At 39.6% G+C, this 20,992-nt stretch overlaps 1 protein-coding gene across 2 annotated transcripts in view; it reads right to left on the bottom strand.

The window, feature by feature from the left end:
- CERT1 (ceramide transporter 1) overlaps nt 1-20,992 on the bottom strand; it is an 88,851-nt gene that overhangs the window by 15,966 nt on the left and 51,893 nt on the right. Inside the window, exons 4-11 of one of the 2 annotated variants that reach the window (XM_066615905.1) lie at nt 19,914-20,021; nt 18,776-18,914; nt 17,228-17,311; nt 10,247-10,404; nt 6,444-6,536; nt 2,891-2,977; nt 2,343-2,435; nt 1,717-1,794 (exon numbers count right to left, since the gene is read on the bottom strand). In XM_066615905.1, the coding sequence (XP_066472002.1) occupies nt 1,717-1,794; nt 2,343-2,435; nt 2,891-2,977; nt 6,444-6,536; nt 10,247-10,404; nt 17,228-17,311; nt 18,776-18,914; nt 19,914-20,021 (840 nt within the window). The remainder of the gene's footprint in view (nt 1-1,716; nt 1,795-2,342; nt 2,436-2,890; nt 2,978-6,443; nt 6,537-10,246; nt 10,405-17,227; nt 17,312-18,775; nt 18,915-19,913; nt 20,022-20,992) is intronic. The other variant, XM_066615906.1, reaches the window with a different exon arrangement.

Raw genomic sequence — 20,992 nt, 5'->3', positions numbered from 1 at the left:
CAACACCATGTCATACACTTTATGGACTACACTGATTATCCCAAAAACAGTCTATCAGTTCTGATCTCTACATACAGAGACTATCCTTAAAATCAACAGTGCAGCCCTTCAGCCTCAGGGACAGAAACAAAATCACTGTTCAGCCTTATCTAAGGAAGATGAAGCTGTTGTGAACCTGATTCTATACTCCACAACATGCCCTCTTTCAGGAATCAAGTGTCCGAAGTAACAAATTTCATTCTAAACAATCTGAACAAATGGTGTTCAGTTACATGCTTTTGTCACTCCAGTGACATCCAAGTACCAACATCCTTTTTACAAATTTGGTGCCAGGGTTCAGAAGATTCTGAGGAATGAAGGATTTTTGCATCTCTAAGCACTTGTCTATCCCACCCCAATTCTTCCTCCATTGTTTAGTAGACAGGTTGGAGCTGGCCCTGTCCATGCCAAGTCCTTCTGGAACTTCAGTGTAGCTCAAAAGCAAAGATACCAGTCCACTTTTAAAAATAAACACCAACATTAAGAACCTAGATAGGTAGAGGTTCACTGTCAATTGTACATGACAGCAATAATTCAAAACAAAGAGCCAAAAGGATATTTTTCTAGTGATGTGTTTTTCCTCCACTTCTGGAATGTATTTCATAATTCTCACTTTCAAATATTAGAATTCTACCTATCAGACCAGTGAGTTAAATGCAATTGTGATAAATGGAATTTTCCCAATTTGTACTCTGCCTGCTATTCTGGATTTACAAGAAGCTTTGAAACATTCTTCCTTGCTTTTGATCTCAGAGTCTTTAATAAGCTTTTGAGGGGCATGATATCTCAACAGTCTGCAGGATCAAACCCTTAAGAACAGATTCATAAACCAGTTGTCCACAAACTTCCCATTTTAGGATATGTATTTTTCTTCTCTCTTTACAGATAATTTGCAAGTTTTCTACTACACTGAAAGCAGAAGAAAATTGATAGATGGGACCACAAGTCCTTCTCAATCACAGAGCAGGTAAAGAAAAATTCATCTGTAAGATAACAGGAAGGTTGGACAAAATGGAGTAAACCATTCAGTGTCCTTGAGATTGCTACAAATATATCTTGTTGATATTAACTTCCAAGTCACTCAAACACTATATCCCCAGTGTAATCAGATCAGTGCATCAGAATAATGGATATTTTCAAATGGGAGAAATAGAATTGAGAATTTCCAATCTATACTTTGCCAAGACAAATGCAGTCTAAATTTAAGTAATTTAAGTAAAAATGTGAGCATTCCAGAATTGTTGAGAGTTTTGCTGAAGTATAAGGAATGCTGCTTAACTCAGACGTATCTGATTTGGAGTAGTATGGAAAAATACAGTTTTGGAACATTTGGGATTTATATACAACAGCAGCTATTTTGAAACCAAATTCATCTTCATTGTACACAGTCCAGGTGACTTTCTGCTTTTATGATAAAAGTTATTCAAAATGCTGGTTCTTAAAGAAGTTTTATGTTTATGTTGCAGAAGTTAATCCTGCTCTAGAACTAGGCCTTGGCATGGAGTGGCAAGCGTTCAAACAATGAAAAAGAATTTAAGGGCTGGAACACAAAGTTCTATAGTTCCATATGTTCTGTGTTTAAAACAAGCACAAATGTTAATGAAGAAAGAACAGGAATAAAGAAGATGAAATACAGCACAAAGATATGTAAACCTACTCCTTGTAGTCATACAGTACCTGGGTGCTGAATCTGTGAACATCATCAGAGGCACTGACTAGATCAATGGAAGACATGGAGGAAGAGCGACTATAGGGCTAACAGAAACAGACAAAGAAAAAACCAAGTAATCAGAACAAAGGCACAACAGAGCATTCAGTACCAACTTCCAAGCACAAGATCATGAAGAAAAGGAAAAACAAAAGCACCATAAGCTGTGAGCATAGCAGCAAATGCTGACTTCATGCACCTATTATGTAATGTTCCCAACAGGAACCTGTAAAGAATACATTCCCATAAATGCCAAACGTTATTGGTTATGTTTGAGATACACAAAATAAGCTATCAGTTGTTTCATATCCACCAGTTCAACATACAGCTCAACACTGTGCAAAATAAAAACTTTCAGGAATCTGGAAAACAAACTTGCCCCAGAATTAATTTGCAAGCATAGATGCTTAACTAAATGAAGCACCCCAAGATCAACTCCTCTCAAAAAGGCATCCTCTTTACCCTGCAAATGAAAAGTAAACTGGATGATCTTATTCACAGTCTACCAGGACTCTCATGGATTAGACAACAGTTCAGTCACATTAGAGGACAACCAAATGATTCCTCTTCAATAGCAGCCCAGGAAGCATCTTACCTTTTGGACAAATCTGTGAGTTCCCACACCAGAGAAGGCATCACCAGGTGGCAATGATGATGGCCAGTGTAATCGGACTTTTTCACTCTGGGACTAAGAGAACAAATTACATTCACTGGTCTGCAACAGGCTTTGGAAGTAGTGTTAATGAATATCAAAAAAATGCCACAAATAATTCTCTGACAGGCAGAATGTGAAGTCTTAACATAAAGGCTGTGCTGCACACAGACAGCAATTGTTTGTAGCTTTAATGCATGCCCTTTTTAAAAAATTAAAAAGCAGAAAAATCACAACATAGGGAACTTGTGCCCTCAAACGACAACAAACTCACTATGCTCATTTTAAGGTATCACAGTTCTCAAACATTCACGTTTGTAGTGCCCTAGTGGGTACAGCAGAACATTATCATAAATACTGAGCAGACTGCATTAACTCACATAAGTATGCAAGCTTTGAATGGTGTGACTGCGTTCTGAAAGGTACCTTAATGCAATTTTATTGTGACATGCATGTTCTGAACTTGAACTGCATATCTAAATGTAAATTACCTGTTCCTCTATTTTATCTTGCCTATCAAGAGCAGCTTCAACAGCATCAAAGAATTCTTCTTCATTAATCAGACTGTTGGGACCTTCCTATAGGAAAGATCAATAAAGGATGGAATTTATTAGATAGGAAACCAGATGTATTCCAGTTCTTCTTCAAAAGGAAAAGGTTAATTTGTGGTCAGGGAAATTTTTACTGACACAATTGGCTGTATAACTCTTGCAAAAAAAATGGTGAGTTGCCATCATTTTAAAATGGCTATCACATTTCTCCATCAAGTCAGTTTACACGAGAGCCAATATAGTGTAGTAGATGAAGCAGTACCCCACAACCCTAGTAATGTCTACACAGAAGCAACTCCCACTGTGTTCAACAGGGCTTACTCCCAAGAAGTTGCGTATAGGATTGCAGCCCTAGCCCTAGACTAGGAGGTAAATGGTTTCTTGTTACAGTTAACGGCCCATGAATCACTTTCACTTGTTCCCTTTAGCAAACAGGTTTCACTGTTTCAAGAAAGAAATTTACTGACACACACTTGGGAGTCAGTGTGATGTAAAGGTTTCAGTGTTGGTCTAAGCCCAGGGAGGTACGAGAACAAATCCCACTTGATCATGAAGATCCCTGGATTATCTTGGGCCAATCACCATCTCTCAGCCTCACCTGCCTCACGGGGTTTTTGCGATGTTATGATGAAAGGCAAATCTTGAACAGCCCCTGGGTTTTTCCTTCTGTGAGTGGAATTCTCTTTGTATTGATGGAAAGTACTTCTGCCAATAAGACACTACTGTGCATTATATACATATGGGGGAAGTAGATGGATTTAGAAATTGAGAGACCTGGGTATTTCTACTTCTCAGGGTTAGCACTGCCTGATATCAGATTATACTGTTTTGCATATTTTTGTATAGATAAGTGATGTGAGCATTTTAAAATTACTAACAGTACAATGCTATGCGTGTCTTCTCAGAAGCCTCACTGAGTTCACAGAACTTACTTCCCTGTAAATATGGATAGCACTGCAGTCCAATATGATTCACCAAATGTAAGCACACTTAAGTTCCATGAATTTCAATGCAATGCTCTGTTTCGTGGAAATGACTGATACATGAAAGTGCTTAAATTCAACTGGATTGTCCATCTTTTCAAGATGCCATGCCCAAAAAACATCTTTGTGGGAATATAAACAAACATGCCATAGATACTCACCTATAGGGTGAGAAATTTCTGCCCATAAATCAAGCTTAGATTATCACCTTGTCTTATGAGGTCCCTCAAGGGTCAGAACATTTCAAGCAACTCTGGAAAAGTTGCTTTTCAAGCAGCACCAAGGAAGTAATGCAGAGATAATTAAAGGGTTGTTAATCTCTAAGGCAATTCCTGGCAAGTTCCAGCCAAAATTAACCTTTTCATTGTTCCTGAGACTTCCATTGAAATCAAGCAAGCCTCCTTTTTTAGTAGAGCCTGCTGCAGCCTCCTTCCATTTTGCAAATGCTTGCATTTTGCAGAGGTCTGTTTTTTTAAACCCCAGGATGTAATCCTCATTTCCATTTGAAACAAAGTCCAAGTTACAGTTCAGTGCACCATTACTTAAGAACACCACCCATGGAAAGCAATGGGTCTACTTCTGAGTAAACAGGGTTGCGACTATGTGCAGCTGCACTTGTAAAAGTCTCTTCTTGTTGCTTGTCTCTCCACTGTGAATTGACTTGCACACTCCCAGTTATGTGTTCTAAGTTGTATGTTATATGTAGAGCCTCTGGATCAGGGGTGTCCAAAGTTTTTGGCAGGAGGGCCACACCATCTCTCTGACATTGTGTTGGGGGCTGAATTAATTTACATTTCAAATTTGAATAAATTAACATAAATGAATATATTAAGGATGAACTTGTATGAATGAATGAAGGTCTTGCAATAGCTCGAGGCCTATAAAAGGCCTTGCACAAAGCAAGGCTGGCCTTTCCTTTGCTGTCGCTCCTGCATCACCGATGTGAAACAGCAAGCAGTGGAGGGAGCCCTTGGCCCATAGCTCACGCAAAACGTCGTACAGTCACCCTCATGCTGAGAGCAGTTGCATTGGGCCAGTGTGGGCTCCAACAACTCTCTGGAGGGCCAGAGGCTCATTGGTGGCTGGGGGCTCCCTGAGGGCCACATTGAGAGGCCTTGAGGGCCGCAAGTGGCCCCAGGGCCGGGGTTTGGGCACCCCTGCTCTGGATTAACACACCAGGCACCTTAAAAAAGGATTTGATTGATGGTTCTCCTGCAGTGGTTCCCAATCTTTTTTCACTTGCATAACCCTTGTCAGCCCGTTTCCATAAATCGTACCCCTCATATTAGCTAAAAGCTTGCAATTATTAATATAAGACCTCATCTCCTTTATATGAAAACCCATACTTCATGTATTCATTCCAGTATTTTCTCTTTTTATCTGTTTGAAGAATTGAAGACTATGCCTTTGCACTGTTTTGCACTAGAAGCGTCCAGAGAAATTTTGGGTGATTGATCACTTTCCATATTATGTTTCAGCTTTTTTTACTGTGCTGGTGTTCAATCACTGATTCATGCATGAATTGATGACCAAAAATTAGCTACTGGTGGGGCTTTCACAACCAACTAGCTACTTTCCTTCCTGCCTTACAAGGCATTCTGGAGCACTACCTGCCTTTTTCTGCCATTATTCAATTCTTTTTCATCAATTATCCCTAAACGTCCTGTCAAGTGCCCCTAGGAGTACGTGTACCCCAGGTGGGGAACGACTTGTTTACAGTGCACTTACTCTGATAGTGTTTACAAAAAGGTTGTGAAGATCAGAATTTTAAAAGTTAATAAAAATGTATCTTATGATCTTTATATTTTTAATAAATTAGAGACTGTACAGTTCTTAGGTAACAATTACTGGTAGGTTATTTTTCAAGATCTAGCCTCAGGTAAAATCAGACAAAACTATAGTCAGGGACCCCCCCCCCCCAAACATATCTGAGGGTCATAGAAAATTCCATGATTTTTGCGCAAAGCCTCGACTTATATGTGAGGCTGGCTTATAGGCGAGTATCTGAGGTAGCTCAATCAATTGTCATTCCGATGTACACAGCTGCTGGGACATAAAGATGACTTCATGAAAATATGAAGTTAGCTAGCGCTAATGATGGAAGAAATGTGAAAGGCACATCATAGTTTCTAATACTGCTGTCTTTTCTCATATTTTATTTTGCACAAGTTGACTGAAAATCCACTAGAAGCAGTAATGATCTATTTTGCCTTCCTCAGTTTCATATTCTGTGTGACTCAGCACATGCAACAGACTGATGGATTGCACTGGCAACACTTCTATTATTCACTGACTAAAAAGGGAAAGGTTTCAGCAAAAGGCGTAGTTAGCAAATGTGCCTCAAAATGTATTTAAACCACAGCCTTTTCTTGATTCTCAAGGTCTGACTAAAGCCTTGCTTTCAGTTACTCATGAACCTAGGTAAATACTGGATATTTAGAGAGTAACAATTCTGTCTGATATGTTGCTTTATGAACTAACATAGCTGAGCTACTGCACACATTTCATACCTCATAGTCTGGCCCTCCAAAATGGGACTTCTTTTTCAGTTCTGTCATGGCATTTTTGTATGCTTCTTCTATTCTCCTCCTTTTTTCAACTTCCTATAAGGACATCACAAGAACAGAACTTTATTACTAACCAGACATTAAGACACAAATTGGAACATGAACTGATAAGCACTCTTTTAAAAAATCACATTACAAAAAGCAGAACAAAAATGTGTCAAAAGTTTACTGTTTTGTAAAGTAGCAAAAAGAAGAAAATTTGCAAGAAATACTGGTTCCAGGGCATGGTCCAAAGACACATGATGCAGTGCCTGGTTAGTGCCTGGATGGGAGGATGCTTGGAGACCTCATATATGCTGTGTTGACTTTCACCGTGAAAGAAATGCGAATTATAAATGTATAGGAATGATTAAGGTTTTAGTGATTTAGCTACCGCTGAAAGAGAAAATAAATTCAGAGGTATGAACACTTTTGCTACAACTGTTTGTCACAGATAGCCAGGAATAGAATGATGACCACTGCACTTGTATTCCTGTGAATGCTTTTTTGCTTATATTTTGTTCCCTCAAACTGGAAAAATGATCATTTCAAAAGTCACTAAGAGGCTGGAGAACAGCATGAGTGGTTCAAAAACATCAAATAAGTTAATTTCTGCAACAAATACCTTTTTGTTTTACTGCTCCAACTCCAGAGCAACATTTTAGAAAGAACCAAGGTAATCAGATTTACTACAGTAATATCTTTCATAATGCAGAGAAGCCATTCTGAAAGTCAAGAACTGTGTAAAATAGACTATAACATAATCTCTAGTCAGGAAAGCGCTGCTGACTGACCCCATGCCTCCTAGAAGCCCTGCTCCCATTGACTGGAAAAGTTGTCAATCACATCAGGACAAAGAGCACTGTAACAAATCAGTGCTAAAGAAAGCAGCATAATGGAAGGCATTCCTTTATAACGTTACATGTAATATAACTAACCATCCAATGCCTTGAACTTCTTCTAATATTGGGAAAGAAATACAGCTTCTAATAGAAATGGTATTTATGCAGAGTTGTTCACACAGAATTCAAATAAGTTGAATATAAATTTTACTCCATCAGTCACTGAACTCAGAAGTTTTTTGCTAGTTATTCTTCATATCAGCAAAGGAGAGAGAACGAACACTCAAAAGTAAATATTGAAGTTCAGTTACACTATTTAAACAAGGGTGTAGAAAAGGCCGTTTTACAGGCAATATGTTTCAAGTTCTCCCAACACATACTAAAAGTGTATTCGTATCTTTAGAATATTTTCTTTCAATAATTGGTACTACCCGTTACCTAAAGTATTGTATTCTTGAGAAGCACTGGAAAAAGTCAAGTTACATATTTGCTTTTTCTGCTAAGTTTTGAGTTTCTCTTAACTTCAATTTGTGGAATTTTACAAAGGCTTGCAAAATAATAAAACTAGTATTTTTAATAGATTAACAAGCTAGAAAATACAGGGTGCCCACAAAAACACTCCCTGATTTCACGATGTTATGATATCTAAACTAATTCAAATATATTGATAAACATGTTGTGAACCGATTCTCTAACAACAGTTATTTCATTTTTTCAGGTGATTAGACATCTTACCTGAAAACCACAGGGATGCAAGGAAATCTAAAAATGGCCGCCACCCCACAGCAACACAGCTGGTGTGTACTGGAATTTGCAAGATCAAACAGTGTTGTGGCTCACCAAAAGTTAATGTGTTTTGTGCCATATCAGAGAGGACAGTGTATGGTCCTTTCTTCTTTGAGGGAGGAACTGTTACTAGTCAAAGTTACCTGGAGATACTGAGCAATTGGATGTTTCCATAACTAGCTGCTGAGCATGATGACTATCTTTTCCAGCAAGATGGTGCTCCGCCGCACTGGCATCTTGCTGTCAGGAGATTTCTCAATGAGAACCTGCCAAACAGATGTATTGGTCGTGCTGGACGAGATGATCAGGTGTTCTGCAAGTGGCCTGCAAGGTCACCGGACCTAACTGTTTGTGACTTCTTTCTTTGGGGGTACGTGAAGAGCACAGTTTACGTACCACCACTACCTACAACCCTGGAGGAGCTGAAAATTTCGATCGCTGAAGCAGTTTGCATGATAACTCCAGATATACTGCAGAGCGTCTGGACTGAAGGGGAATATCGCATCGATGTTTGCTGAGCAACCAGAGGGGTGCACATTGAGTGCCTTTAATGCTACCATATACCACATGAAACTGAATGAAATCCTGCATCTGAAGCTACTAACTGTGAAAGATTATTACAATAAAGTTGCATGTTATACCTGTTTGAAATCAGGGAGTGTTTTTGTGGACACCCTGTATAAGTGATTTCCTTTACAGTTGTCTAAAACAGCGGTACTCAAACTGTGGGTTCGGTACCCACCAGTGGGTCATCACCCAATTTTTTGTTGGCCACAAAAATCTGACAGGGCAGCTTATGCTTTGAGCATTAAGGTTTAAATAAGCTGCTACTGGGAAAGGAGCACTGCTGCCCAATCACCATTATAGCCACACCCCTAGGCATTTATAAATCAGGCAGCAGTCTCTAGGGCAGTGGTTTTCAACCTTTTTCGTCTCATGGCACACTGATCAGGTACAAAAATTGTCAAAGCACACCATCAGTTTATTGACAACTGACAAGGCACACCATGCTGTTGGTGGGGTGGCTCACATCTCCCAATGGCCCTACTAATAAATAATCCTCCCCCAAGCTCCCATGGCACACCTGCAGACTATTTGAGACACACCAGTGTGCCATGGCAGAGTGGTTGAAAATGGCTGCTCTAGGGCCTCTAAAAAGTTTGGGAACCATCAGAAACCCTCTAGATAGGATAAATAAGAACTTGTGCTCTACCAGCTGAGATAACTGGAAAAAGACATAACACAAGTTGCTACTGGAAAAAAAAAATCAAGAATGTTGCATTTCTCCTCAAATTTAAGATAATCAGAACTGATCTCATAGGCAACCCATAGAAATTAGGCATTTAAATTGTTTGCATAAACATTTTCTTTAGCATATATTACATACACTACTCATGAAATAATTTCTGCATTAGTTCTATCGTATTTATACAGAGTTAAATTACACAGGTATGGTTAATAGCTTCCCATTTCCCCAACACAAGGGGTTAAACTTCAGCACTACATAATACTATTTCACAAATAAAAGCTTTTAGCATCAACACATGAACAGTATCCTTAATTTAGGGCAGTGATTTTCAACCTTTTTCATCTCATGGCACAATGACAAGGTGCTAAAATTGTCAAGGCATACCACCAGTTTTTTGACAATTGACAATTGTCAAATTTGACAATGCTGCTGGTGGGGGGCTCACAACCCCATTGGCCCTACTAATAAATGACCCTCCCCCAAACTCCTGCAGCACATCTGGAGACCATTCGCAGCACACCAATGTGCCATGGCACAGTGGTTGAAAATAGCTGATTTAGGGGAAGGGGATTTTCCTTGATTCCCTGTGAGATTTAAACATAGGTTCTAAAGTTCCTATTCCAATCTGATCTACTAATTTGTAAGAAACAAGCCTCAAAAGCAGTTGGTAAGAAGTAACACATCATCAGGTCATTACTGCGATGAGGACTCAATGGAGGACCAGGATGCAATATGTGATATTTGCCTCACAATGAGATCACACAGATGATGACATAGAAGAGCTTTTAAGCTCTACATCTTCATGTGAACACAAGTTACTACTCTTAACACATGTAGTGCCAGGACCGAGAATGAACAAGGTATACGTTGTAGAAGCGGCAAGATCTTACCTTATCCAATCTTTTCTGCCAGCTTTCTTCACGTTTCACCATTAGCTCAATACAATGGGAAAGTGTAGCAAGAATTCCAGCTGTTGTAGCCTTGAAAGTGATAGCTTCCCCTTTAAAGTCTATGCCATTTATTCCTTTGGGCGTTACATGTGGAAACACTAAAATAGATTAGAGACTTATCAGTATGAACCAGTGTTATTCAAATGAATATGTTACAGACATGAGTGGCCTGTGCCAGAGTTAAATTACTGGCACACCCACTAGAGTTCAGTTATTTGCAGGAGCTTGGAGAAAGCAATAGGAGAAATTCAGTATAGTCTCTTAATTCCACTTTCTATGCTCTACAGTTCTGCACTGAAAAAACATGTGGGTGGAAGGAGTGGGAATACTTTTGTAATAATAACGGTTTGACAGCTTGAAGTGGGACCTAATTAAAACAGAACCACCTTCAAAGCGTAGGAGATTCAGCATTTCAAAATCAATAACTATCATGCACTTGAATCTACTCTGAAGTACTAAAAAGTATCCTTAAAAAGTGGTCAAGTTCATAATGGCCACAGATAAAGTAACAGCCATTCTTACTATGTCTAAGCAGATGAATTCTCCTTGGTTACAGTGGTTTCAAATACCTTATACTGCACCAGACATCTGTTGTTAAGCTTGTTTATATTTAAAAAAATGAACTATTTAAAAGTATATGAGACAGAAGATTATAAATATAGATTGATATATAACAGGGATGGTTAAACACTCAAATTATGTCAGGTGCCGACATACAGTGGTGCCTCGCAAGAGGAAATTAATTCGTTCCACAAGTCGTTTCGTATTGCGAAAATTTCATCTGGCAAAGCATGGTTTCCCATAGGAATGCATTGAAATTTAATTAATGCGTTCCTATGGGCAAAAAAAGTCAGAACAAAGTCAAATTTGGTTTACAAAGTGTTTATTAAGTGCTCTTTAAAGGCATACATACTGTACAGAGGATTTCAAAAATTTCAAGCACAAAACTTCAACTTTTTAATTTTAAAAATTCATCTTGCAAAGCACGGCCATAGAAAAAATTCGTCTTGCGAAGCACGGCATAGAAAAATTCGTCTTGCGAGTCACCAGAAAAAATCACAAAAACGCTTTCGTCTTGCGAGTTTTTCTGTGTGCAAGGCATTCATCTTGCGAGGCACCACTGTATTGAGAACAGGTTTGCTTGTTAAAAACTTGTATTAGTAGTCATAGTCCAGTGTATAGTGTGTTTCAAGAGTATATTCCAGATGCAGCATAAGAGGTCAGCTAGACTGACACTAGCATATGACCATCAGAGGGCCAATCTGGCCAGGTTGACCATGAACTCTGGCAGTAGAATCACCTGTCCAATGCACCATCAAGGGGTTCTTTGGGTAATCCATACTAAGGCTTTTCCCAAACAAACGTAGCAACATAGCACCGAGCATCTCACATCTAGCTTAGGTTTCCTTTACTGTGTATGATCTATCTGTAACAAAGACTTCAACAGACTACCTTCATTTGTTACTATTCGTCAAAAGTGCAGCATTTCAGGGTGCTCAAAGCAGTTCACAAGAACAGCCTCACAGTAACTACTGCCAGGATTCCCACAATGTCGATATAATCACTCCCATATTACAGAAAGAAGCAAAAGGTGATATCTGAGAGTTGAGGCAAATGGATGGGGTCATGGCTGAAATAAGACTGAGGCAGGGATTTCACATGCTTTTATCTGCTATGTTATGATAGTGCTTAACCAGGCGTCCACATTTTTGGGCCATCCTTGATTGCCAATGGTCCTATTCCAAGTTCTTCCCTTTAGCATTACAGAGAGGATTTCGAATAGGGCTGGTTGGTCTTTCATGATGTGGCAGGCTTTGGAGACACTCCAAAATAGTAAATGTTTTGCTGCTTCTGAGGGTCGCAAGCACTTGCTGCACAGCGGTGTACATGTTCTGATGTGGGAGAAAATGCAGAAGCCATCCTCCAATCCTCAACTCATCCTTCTCCAACAGTATCCCTTCTACCCTTTGACTCCAAATTCCTAGAACAGAAGTTATTCATTGTATCTAGACTTCCTTTCCTCTTGACCCCTTTCAGTCTGGTTGTTCATTCCCTGCACTCCTCTGAAACTGCATTCACATAAATTACCAATGTTCTCTCTGCTAAATCAAAAGGTCTTGATACTGTGACTTTCTTGACCTCTCTGCCGATTTGATACATGTATCTGATTATTGTCTCTTGGTCAATATGCCCTAGGACCCCGTGACACAGACCTTCTACCTGTCCAATGTTATTTCAGATTTTTCACATGGGGAAGTAGTTCTCTCTCTTTTCATCTCTCTGTTGCAACCCCTCAGGGCTCTGTTTTGGGCCCCTGCTATTCTTCTACATGCTCTCTCTCTGGTGATTTAATCAAATTCCAGTATCTCTATGCTGATTATATCCAGCACCACCTCTCTACCCTAGAACATTCTCCCTCATTCCAAAGATGCTTCATTGCCATTCTTAAGCTCAATATGCCCACGAATGAACTTCTCATTGAACATCCCAAGTCTTCCTCTCTGTGTACTCTCCCCTTAATCGTTGACAATGTCACTATTCAGCTTGCTGAACAGACTCAAAGTTTGGGTTTTATCTTTGTTTCCCCTCCCCACTTCTTTATTCACCATATTCAGTCCATTACCAAATCATGCAGCTCCCCTCTGGACAATATTGCAAGAATATGTATTTTTTTATTTTTCTAATTTTTACATTGCCCTTCCTCCAAGGAGGTCAGGGTGGTGTACACTGTTCTTCCCCTCCTTTTGTCCTCAAAACAACCCTGTGAGACGGGTGAGGCTGAGAGATAATGACTGGCTCAAGGTCATCCAAAAGGCTTCATGGATGAGTGGGGATTATGAACCTGGATCTTTCAGGTTGAAGTCCAACTCCCAAATCACTTCATCATCCTGGCTCTCAATATGTAACTCCCTTTCTGCCCTCTCAGCAGTATATGTCTATATCATATTCAGCGAAAAGTTCACGAAACAGTGTTCTGTACATAGTAAATAAAATAAAATGTTTCACAAGAGCTCACAATCTAAAAAGATACAGAAGAAGCATCAGCAGCCACTGGAAAAGACACTTTGCCAATTTGAGGCATTATCCTTAAGACAAAACCCAACAAAAATATGGCAAGCCAAAGCCTTTCACATCTCTTCAGGGAAAGAAAAAAAATCAGCTCAATAAAAAGAAAAACATTGTGCACACATGAAATAGATGAGGGAACTTTAAAACCTGTGTCTTATTCCAGTAAAAGGACTTATATGGAGTTTATAAATTCTAAAGAAGAGAAAAAACATTCAAAGTGACAGCTTAAGACACTCATACATAATCTGCACAATGAACTTGAATGAGCTGGCCTGTATTTATATTTTATCACATTGGAATTAGTCACTAAAAGTAGACCCATTTATCTTCACATTAAAGACACAGCCAATGAGAAAATATTCAATGTTACAAAGACAACCTTACAAATTATTAAGTGGTTTTACAAGAAGATTCTTCCCACTCAATATTGCAGGAGTCATATAATTCACAAAAACTGTCAGTTGGTACTTTCATTTCTAATGTCACAGGTAAATGGACAACTACCTGCATTTACTGCCAGAATAAATATACTTATATCCTGAACTAACCCATCTCATTTCTCCAGGCAACCTGTAGGGGAAAGAATTTCAAAAGAAAACCTTTTGTTGTTTCTTCATATTATTAAAAAAAAACACAGTGCTTTCCTGTAGTAAAAAAATCTCCCTCTTACATGGTAAAGCACTTTTGGCTAAGACGTGCATGCTTCTGCTTCTTTTCTAAACAAATATCCCTGCTGCTATGAACTTGTCAACTGAGACTCAACATGATACTTAATACTATGGCTCTCATGTGCATGGGAAATATGCTAACAAGATATGCCAAAACAGAAGAGAAACTTGGGAATTACTAGTAAGTATGAAATATTCCAAGCATGCAACAGTAGCAACAACACTAACCAAAGCAGAAAAAGAGAGGCATGCTGGGATCGGGCCCAAGATGTGTCACAATTCCTGCTTTGTTTAAAGAGCCCATACAGAGAAAGAAGTGAGATAGCTGTGTTCTGATCCTTGTAGTGTACCAATCTGTCTCCCCTGCCATGCATCTTCCTCCACCAAGCCCAGTGAACATGCCAATATTTCTCCCTGCATACTCTGCATTCCCATTTAAAAAGCCTGCACAAAGATCTTGTGACTTCCTCCACTAGACTCTAAAGAATGGTTTTTAACACACTCCACATTTCCCATTTTGGTGAAAAGAGCTGTGGGGAAAAAAGCTAAGTAAGCAGGCAGGATCACTACATTCCAAACCTCAGAGCAGAGCGACCTGGCCCCCGCCACCTTGTCACATTGTTCCTTCCTTCACTGGGTTTGGTAGAGGAAGAAGAAAGGTAAGGATGACAAATTGCAGCATTCTGATCCTCAGAGTGAAACAATCTCACTCCTTCCTATACATGGGCTCTTCAATCAAAGCAGAAAATGTGAAGCATGCTGGAAGTGTTCCTAGTGCACCCCTCATTTCCCGCTTTGATTAAAGGTTCTGCAGAACAAAGGGGGTCAGGTAAGAATTGCATGGGTTTGAGGAAGGTGGGAATACTGGGCTGCCACAAGTTGGCCCTTTTTTAAAGAGGCCAACAAATCAAAACACAATTATCACAACACAAATGCTCAAATCAAACCCAACATTATAAACTGGCAAAGTTAAAAAATAATAAACCACTACTATTAAATACCCTTTTATCTCCTGCATCATCTATTGAAAGGAAGGAAGAGAGCCACTAAACTATGCTGTGCTCAAGGATACTATATTCAACAGTACAGAAAATCAGTACAGAGAGTCAAAGGGAATCAGAAGGGTCACCATCTGTCTCCCAAGACAGAATGAAAGCCAGGATCACCAAGGCCTGTCCAAAATAAGGCCTGAAGACAGCATGATATGGCTCTAGAGCAGGGCAGGTTAAACCGTGGCCTATGGGCTGGATCCGGCGCACATGCTTACCTGTCCACCATGTGACCAAGGCAAACTGTTCCACGGGGGAGCTGCTAATCTTCCATTCCGATCTCCCCCAAACCATGCGCCAGTCAGCCACTTCCATGTTGCGTTGCCCCAGCTGGCTGTGTGCCTGGAGTTCTGGGCAGATGTGGCTGGGAGGTGCATGGTTTGGGGGAGATCAGAACGGAAGATTAGCAGCTCCCCCACGGAACAGTTTGCCTCCGTTGCACCAGGGAAGCTGTTTTCGATGCACAGTGGTTGGCACTTTGAGCACCACTGCTCTAGGGTAACTGGTATTGTACAGAAGTGACTGGAGTTGGGTCATCACCATATACATGAGCAACTTACCCAAGGAGTGAATACGAGAAACAGACTGGGAATTTGTGCTTTTGTAATTAGATGGTTGAACTTAAATGGGGGGGGGACCCTTGGCTCAAATCCCACCTCAGTCACAAAGTACACTGGGTGATCTTGGACCAAACAACGTCTCAGTCCTCTTCACAGGGGTACCGGTAGGATAAGGGAATAGTTCATATCTGCTGATTGAATTCTTTGGAAAAAAAGAGCTTGATAAAAATGAAACAGACCATCCAAGTACAAGAAGATTTTTTTCAGAATGGTTTTATTACTTTCAAGAAACTACTTCCTTTCTCTGAGAACCAATCTACTGATCTGGCAAGATGCAATAAGCTACAAAGATATCACCAGGCACCCTGTCCATGTCCTAAAGCTGCAAAAACTGTTCATCTGAGCAACTGTGGTAAAAGGAGACCAAAGGAACTTCAAGAACATGAGCAACGATTGTGGTATCTAAGTAAAAATATATGTGAACAATTTTAACTTAAGTGATCCATAATAAGGTCACAGCAGACAACAGAGTTCCTCCCAAGCAACCCAGGCCCTAGAATGTAAAGCTCAGAACCACATTGAAGCATTGTACAGATGCACTGGTGACAGAAGAGTAAGCTCTTTCTGCAATCACCACTGCTATAGAACAAACCTTAAAAAGAATGTGTCTAGAGATCAAGTGGACTCTCTCATCCTTCGCTTGTGCTCTGAGCATCACCCCATTGCTTCCTTGTCATAAGCAAATTCAGTATACAAAGGAACGCAGCCAAACTCTATGAAGTGATAGAAGACATTTAGAGCAATCATGCCAATTGCCCTGTTCCAGAAATCAACAAGATTTTCAACAGGACCAGACATGCCAAAAGGCAATAAAATATAAGCAACTTAAACTTTAATTGCCTTTTGGCATGTCTGGTCCTGTTGAAAATCTTGTTGACTTCTGGAACAGGGCAATTGGCATGAACATAAGAACAGCCCCACTGGATCAGGCCATAGGCCCATCTAATCCAGCTTCCTGTATCTCACAGCGGCCCACCAAATGCCCCAGGGAGCACACCAGATAACAAGAGACCTGCATGATTGCTCTAAATGTCTTCTATCACAGAAGATAAATGTCTGTGTTTGAACACAGACTAGTCCTCGAGTTACCAAGAAGTTGTCACCAAGAAAATATCAAAATATTTTTAACATTCAATACAATTCTTTTATATTAAAATCGCAAGTAATCATTAAGTTAAAAAGTTGCACTGACTTTGTGGTTGTTTCCATGTAATATCCAGGCAGCAGGAACTCAAACTCTGTTTTGCATAGGAAATTGATTAACTTACAAGAAAAATGTATTACAAAAGCTTTTAAACTCTTTATTCTATCTAGAAGTGTTAATATTGAAAAAAGAACTTTGGAGCCGTGCGTGTAGAAACCACTATAGCCAGATAAATCTCAATAAAATTAAAGAAGGTCTATTTTATTTAATGACTTTTATTTTGTTCTGCTCGAGTCTTTTAGGATAAATATCTAGATTGTTTCATATAACTAAAATAATCTGAACAGTATCATACATTTAAGCATACTCACATTTTTCTTTGCTACCATTACTATTGGGCAAAAACTCCCCATCAGAGCGTGTTGTAGGAAAATCATCTTCGTCATCTTCTACCACTACAGCAAGCAAAAAGATAGATCATTAATATGCATAAGCTGAGAACCCCAACTGTAGAAGGAAAACACAGTAGTAGCTGAAGGTAAGTCAGCTTTTCTATACAGCTAAAAATTGTGGGATTTTTCAAAAGCCTGTTTTCTACATTGTTAGTATAGTTTGCAGAAAAATACAAGCAAGTTTTCACATATAAAAAACACACTTCTATTTTTACTTTGTCTGCATGCGGTAGAAAGCTAGAATTGACAAGAATCCAAACACTGGAAGGTGGGAGAAGAAGGCGATACACCCCCATTAACTGGAGACTACACTGAGATGTCAGTTCAGCAAAGCACTTAATGGGATCTTTAATCATGCTCTAGCACTGCACTGGTTTCAGATGAGTCACTCCATGACATCACTTGCTAAGCAACGCTGTGCTTCTGGATCCCTAGTAAAAGCAAAAGAACTCTCTGGTTGATGTCAATGCTACATTTTTACAATACTGACTGTAAATATGAAGCCTTAGTGTGGAGAACAGCAATGGTCAAACCAGTATCAAAGCAAACCACATTATACATTTTAATCAGTTTTGCTATTAAGACAGAAATCCTATCCAGTTACTAGAGAACAAGTCCCACGGAACTTAGGAGGACTTACTTCCAAGTAAACATTCAAAAGATCAGGTCGCACATGGCTATTTGATGTTTTCTTGGTCAAGCTCACACAGCTGCAGCACACTTGTGTTGGATTAGGACAGGAACATCTGACACCAGGTCTGCGTATCTCCATAAGCTCTGTCCCTTTACCCCAGGCAAAGGGGTAAAGTTTAAGATTGCAGGAAGCTTCCTTACATTAAGTCAGACCAGGGGTGCCCAAACCCCAGCCTAAGGGCTGTTTGCAGCCCTCGGGGACTCCAAATCTGGCCCATGGGGAGTCCCAGTCTCCAATAAGGCTCTGGCACTCTGGAGACTTGCTGGAGCCCATGCTGGCCCAACGTAACTGCTCTCAGCATGAGGACAACTGTTTGAACTCTTGCGTGAGCTGCGGAACGAGGACTCCCTCCACTGCTTGCTGTTTCACATCTGTGATGCAGCAGTGGCAGCCAAGGAAAGGCCAGCCTTGCTTTGTGCAAGGCCTTTTATAGGCCTTGTGCTATTGCAATAACTTCTTTCATTCATGTAAGTTCCATCTCTAATGTATTCATTTATGTAAATTTATTCAAATTTGAAACAAATTAATTCTTTTCCCCCCTCCCGGCCCCGAACACAGAGAGATGATGTGGCCCCCCTGTCAAAGAGTTTGGACACCCCTGAGTCAGACTATTGGCCCATCTTGGACTGTATTGCCACAGCACAGACTGGCAGATGTTCTCCAGGGTTTCAGACAGGAATTTCTCTGCCTTATCTGAGAAACTAGAAACTGAACCTGAGAGCTTCCGAATTAGAGCATGTGCTTGACTACTGAGCCAAGGCTCTTCTCCATACCTTTATCTCTCTGAAATTCATCCTTGGAGACAGCATCTGCACAAGCATCAAAGTATTTCTGTAACGTATCAACCTGTCTACACAAGATATCTCTAAAGGTTTCCATTTCAGCAAGCTTTTCACGCAAGCTGTGACCCTTCTGAAAATGCAGAAATTAAAACAAAACATGTAATTACAAACACAATACAAATACAAGCATACAGTTTTCATAGGACACACATAATTGGATACAATTTCTTACAGAAATATATTAAGATGAAAGAGATCTTTGACTGTTAGAGTTGGTTGCAAAACATTAATTTTTTAGTAACTATAATTAGCTGCAGTAAGATATACATCCTGTTTAAAACACTGTACATAAATTAGAAACACTGAAGCAGCTTAATTACCAATACATTGGCTTTTGAATTACAACCAAAGTAGTATTGTACTATAAGATACACATTAACTAGACAGTATGTCTAATATACATTCTGTGGGGGGTGGGTGGGTGGGAAGAGTATGTTCAAAGTAACCAATGTTCACATTAAGATTCATTCTCTATTTGAACATTTTACAAAAACCAGAGAATGATTGCGAACTATGTATTTTATATATTATTTGACTTTTAACATCTTAACTCATTACGCCTATTTATTCTACATTCAATACTGCATAATTCTTCAGAAGAGAGACTAATGAAAGAACTATTTTTGGAGACATTTTGTCCTATTTACAGGACAAATACACAACATTTTTCCAGGATTATTCTAAAGTAAAATCATGCAAATTCAATACCACAGTGGTCCAACAAGAGTGGACCTTTAGGGAGCTCTTTGAGGTTTCCTCAGCAGTCACAGCCAAAGAAACAAGCTGCTTCTCTTTTCAGTAGTCAGACAAAAGTCTGTACCTTCAAGCAGGAGCTGCTGCAATAGAAACTTCAAAGAAAGTGCCATTCACACACAGTTCTCAAGTCCATGAGTTTTTTGGACTGCAGCCCTGAGAAGTTACAATATAATCCATTCAGTGGGCCTTGGATTTATGCTAAGCATGCTTCAGAAAAGTACTGAGAAAGCACCCCACTGACAAATATTTCTGACATACATATTTCTAAAATATAACAGTTCTTTCCAGGATACCTGCATTGTTCATCACATACTTTGAATGAAGAGGTGGATGTTGCCGAATATCCACTTGCACCAGACACAAGAGATACCATAGAACCATGGCGCCTTAAGCTTGACTCTGATCCATAGCCAGATTCAGTCTGAAGAAAGAGCAATACACGCATTAAACATGCAACAGAAGGTAAATCTGTATTAAAGGAATTTCTTCCAACAGGCTCCCATTTACTTCCCAAGACAGGATACTAGCCTAGAGAAAGGCATCAAATATAAGTTACTTTGACTGAATCTGGAAAGTAGTAGCTGAAAGAGCAGGTTGTAGGAAGGAAGGTATTTATATTCTTAAAAACCTGAAAAGATGATATAAACCCAAATTTGTTGATTTGAAAGTTAATTGGAAAGTTTTCTTCTATCACACAGCACTCCAAAAACTAAGCAGTCAGCATTTCCTTATCTTTCTTTCCACCCCCACCTCTAATCTCTAAATTTTCTCCCTTCACCATTCACATAAATGGTAGCTTGACTCAATGGGGCAAGATGTATCTGCTTCCCCAGTTCCCTTACCCATCAGGTCTTGAACCAAGCAAGTTTCCCACAGATATCCTGGGGTTGCTCACAGGAAAAAATTATTCGAGGGGGCTTTGTGGTGCACCACCAGGGTGCATGAATGTTGAAGTTAAGCAAAAGCGTATGAAACAATTAAATAAAATGTAGTACTCCTAAGCAAGCAAGATTTGACATTACAACAGGTGAAAAGGATTCAAAATTATTAATGAATCAGGCTGAATGCTCTGCAACAAAGCAGGGGATCTGTAATTTTATGTGGCTATCATCAGCTTGCCTTCTTGAGTTTACAATCACTTCTCCATCCATTTCTGACTGTAGGAGTTTGTGGTAAAAGGTCACATCTTGATGCTGGAGGCTTGCTTACAAAGCAGTTTTCCTATAACTGTGTGCTATGCTAGTATTTGAACTGGCTTTCAACCTGTGCTTAAACAAGTGAACTTTCTCAGGTTTAAAATCCTTTAAGAAATGAAGTCATCAAACAGGAACCATATTTTAGAACACTTACAAAAATACTGTACTACAACCGACTCTCAAAACATAAAAAAAT

The sequence above is a fragment of the Tiliqua scincoides genome, chromosome 2 (genome assembly GCF_035046505.1).
Source record: "Tiliqua scincoides isolate rTilSci1 chromosome 2, rTilSci1.hap2, whole genome shotgun sequence".
NCBI classification, from domain to species: Eukaryota; Metazoa; Chordata; class Lepidosauria; order Squamata; family Scincidae; genus Tiliqua; species Tiliqua scincoides.
This window is presented reverse-complemented; position numbering and strand designations above follow the sequence as displayed.